The sequence below is a fragment of the Apaloderma vittatum genome, unplaced genomic scaffold, assembly GCF_000703405.1.
Source record: "Apaloderma vittatum isolate BGI_N311 unplaced genomic scaffold, ASM70340v1 scaffold34816, whole genome shotgun sequence".
Taxonomy (NCBI): domain Eukaryota; kingdom Metazoa; phylum Chordata; class Aves; order Trogoniformes; family Trogonidae; genus Apaloderma; species Apaloderma vittatum.
In genome coordinates, this window is record NW_009722928.1 from 1 (window position 1) to 3,776 (window position 3,776).

General features: G+C 47.0%; 1 protein-coding gene across 1 annotated transcript in view; it reads left to right on the plus strand.

The window, feature by feature from the left end:
* Positions 1-160: 160 nt before the first annotated feature.
* The window catches only part of LOC104275866 (dihydropyrimidinase-related protein 3), a gene marked incomplete at its 5' end in the record, with an annotated part of 11,137 nt that continues 7,521 nt past the window's right edge, over positions 161-3,776 (plus strand). The window contains 2 exons of the mRNA XM_009871934.1: positions 161-241; positions 1,992-2,060. Coding sequence (XP_009870236.1) covers positions 161-241; positions 1,992-2,060 — 150 coding nt within the window. The remainder of the gene's footprint in view (positions 242-1,991; positions 2,061-3,776) is intronic.

The following is a 3,776-nucleotide window of genomic DNA, read 5'->3' on the forward strand; positions in this document are numbered from 1 at the left end:
GGCGTGAGGATCGCCAGGAGCACCTCCTGGGGCCTGCGGAGCAGTGGCCAGAGTCAGTCCTGGAGCCCGCAGGGGCCCTGCCGCGAGCGGCACCCACGGCCATGCACAGGCCGGGGTGGTCTGTCTGCTCTGTAATCATTTGTTCTTGTCTCCCTTTTAGCTGTATGAGATATTCAGCTGCCTGGCAGAGCTGGGTGCCATAGCTCAAGTTCATGCTGAAAACGGGGATATAATTGCACAGGTAACTGACTGCCCTTCTGGTATGCAGGGACCGAAAGATCTATCCCAGGCAGATTTGCTGTGGGGCATTAGCAAAATGACTCTAAAGCTGCATGGATGTTTGTTGCAAGGTGATCTCTGTGCTCCTCAGCAGCAGTACAAATTTACCATGATCTTCTGCTGTGAATATGTGGTGCAGAAGTGAATCTGAAATAGTGGATTAGTGATTATCTAAATGGAAGAGAGTGGGCCATCACGTACAGTACGTTCACTCCAATCACACCTCTCTTTCAGTGTGGAGAGTCAGAGACCTTTGCCGTGCACATAACTTACTAAGAGAGTTAAAGTGTATTGCAAAGTGCTGCAGCAAGAGAGGAATTTTCTCCCTGCTCTAAGCAAGCAGCTGGCTAATGGAGCTGGACTTGCAAGGGAATTGTTATGAGGGATGTGGTTTGATGTTCAAGTGGGTAGCCTGTATTGGCCCGCTGTGTTGTAACTGGTGCTGGACGAGAGAAAGTCCAAACATTTTAATTTTCATTAAGACAGAGAAGACCTTGCTCAGTTATGCTCTGCATCTACTTGTTTTTGCTCATTTCTCTTATTCTTGGGAGCTGAAGGAGTGTGAACTGAGAGGTCATTCTTCAAACATCCTCTCAGACTACAAGAATCACTTTTTCTTCGGACTTTTTAGAGCTGCTGTGCACAATTGGATGGCTCTTTCACATGAAAACCAAGACTGACAGAGAAATCATTTTAACTAGAGTTTACCTCAGCACCAGCCTAGCCACAAAATCCCCCAAAACTATTAGCTGGTAGCACGTCACCGCCCTGAGAATCGCTTCCTTCTGCCAAGACTGATTGAAACATTACAACCTGGAGTGGGGCTCAGCGTGTCGTTAGCACAGAGATGTGATGCTTGTGGTCATCTGCTGGTGGTGGTTCCCAGGAAGAAGGCAGAGGATTTGCCCTCTCTGTTTGCCATTTCAGTCCATTTTACTTTCAGTGGTCCTGGCAAATATGTGTTTCTCCAGAGTTTGGTCAATATAGGAGAGGAGGTTGCAGGGGAAGAGATGTGCAAACACGTGCATTGCCACAGGCAGCAACAACACATGGATAAAGGTGTGAGAGTCAGAAAGATTCCCTCTGCATATTTCCTTTGACCTCTGTCAAAGGGAGATGTTTGAAATGAGGGATGGCAAGAGAAGTCTCTAGGTTACAGGCAGGTGATCAGCAGGCCAGCATATGTGGTGCACACACAGAGTTATCCACGGTCATGAATTATAACAGCAAAATACTTGGGATGATGCTAATACTGGAACCAACAGCCCACACCACCAGCTTCTGTAGAAATTGATACAGGACAGGACTTGGAACTTGTGAATTTCCCAGTGATTAAGTAACAACCCTGAGGATCTAGGAGTAACCTTGGGAAGATATTTTTTTTTTTGGCTTTAAACGGACTGTAAACGTGAAGTGCTGTACATGGAGCTGGGGAGTTTTCTACCCCTTTTTACTCCACGCTGTGCTTGTTTCATTGAAGAGGTTTCAGTCAGTGTCTGTGCTCCCTCTAAGCCCTCCCATTTCCCCATCCTCCCTGTTTCCTCCTCAACCCCTCTGTGGGTTAAGCAGCCTCTCACCATGCACAGTGGTCCCACAGGACACAGGATGGTGACAGTCCCAAGTGAAGGACTCAGCACGGGAGCGATCTGCTTTTCTGCATGATTGAGAGTTTCACTGTTTTGTAACATGCTTCTGTCATTTCGATGTCTTAGGAACAAGCCAGGATGTTGGAGATGGGAATAACCGGCCCTGAGGGCCACGTGCTGAGCAGACCTGAGGAGGTAAGATGCAAAGGATGCTGTCAGCCTTGCTGAAAAGCTTTCCCCACAAGTCCTAGTGTATGTAGTGGGGCCAAGCACATGCCGGGGTGCTGTGTGTGTGTGCATCTGTGGGATCCATTTGTACAGACAGTACTGTCCTGTTCATCGTCAGCTCAGGAGAGAGCGAGGTGAATGTTTGTGACAAATGTTTTTCAGTCTTGTTCGAGTCTCCTAGCAGACAAGGGCTTCTGAGTCTCCCAGAGATTAATCAATCAACAAAAAGGCCTGTATGGCTGTAGCAGGATTTGGGGCTGGTTTGGGGGCATTTGTCTTGTGTAGGTGACTCCATGGATGTGAGCGGCCCAAGAAGAATCGAATGGTGCATTTTAGTTCCTCTGAAAACTCACTCTTCACGTCTGTCACAGTGCAGACAGATTCCAGCCTCTTCCTGCTTAATCTCTGCTTAGGGTCTAAAGTGTGTTTCAAAATCAGACAGACAAAGCCATTGGTGGAAGGAGTGGGAGGGAAGGAGAGGGGAAATTCCCTAGTTACAAATCATTGTCAGGACACTAATTAGATTACTTCTAATTTTAGCTCTCAGGGTATTTTTTTGTTTGGTCCATTAATCTGAGTTGAGTCTAATTTTAGATAGGTTTTCTTGAGATAGCTCCTTGCTGAGAGGTGCTTTTAACTTTCCATGGTGCATGAAGGAAGAAAATGACAGGAATTTGGTACAACAGTAAAGCCAAGCAGGGAAGCACAGGGACAGATTTGGACTTCAGGGTGTGCTGGAAGTAAAATCAGTTGGCTTAAATTAAAAGTGTAAGAAGTTGACTGTATTATGACTGGTAACAGCATGTGTAGCCTAATGGAATACAGTGCTTATTCTCTTCAAAGTATGAGAATGTAAAGTATGTTCCTGTGCAGGGAGGAGACTCAATGTCAAATACAGTAGATCAGAGTCCCTCTGTGTGTAAACTGCCATTTATTTTTACGGCTCCAGACCCGTTGCCACTAGTTGGCAAGCTAACGTGCAATTACAGGATGCTGTGGTGGTGCCAGGATTTGAGAGCTGTCCCCTTATCACAAGACAGCACTGCGGTTCTTCTCGTCCAGGGCTGGTAAAATGTTGTTGAGTGTTTGATCTTGAAATGCCATTAAAGCATAAGGCAACTGAGAACAGCGCAAGAAGGCTCTTGATGTCATCTTCAGCCGAATCCAGATCTCATTGCCTTTGAAATAAGCAGTGTCCCTCTTCCATAACATACTCTACCTGGAAAAATGTTAAGCACAAATGATCCTGCTGCCCCAAACAAAGCCTGTAGGTTGACGGCAAAGCACTGGGTAGTGGTCCAGAGCTCCATGGGCCTGCTCCGTCACAGGGGAACCTCAGCGTGGGTTAAAGACACGCTCTGCTATCAGGGCATGGTGATGATTTGGTAGGGCAGGATGGTGCTGCTCCAGATTGTAACCTGATGTGAAGGGCATTCAGTGAGGGCTCTGTTTGCTCCTGTCCACAATGTTAAAAGACTGTCCACTACTCAAGTCCATAAATGTGCTGATAAAAATGTTTTCTTATTTAAATTTCTGTTGAAGGAGTCTGTAAGCAGAAGAGAAAAAGCTCTTTTCACTGTGCAGCCTGTAGAAGTAGGAGAGGTGTAGGGGTGCGTGTGTGTCTGGTGCAGCGGTCTGCTCCTCCTGCTCCTGGGAGGGTCACGCTTGTGTGGCCCGCAGGCA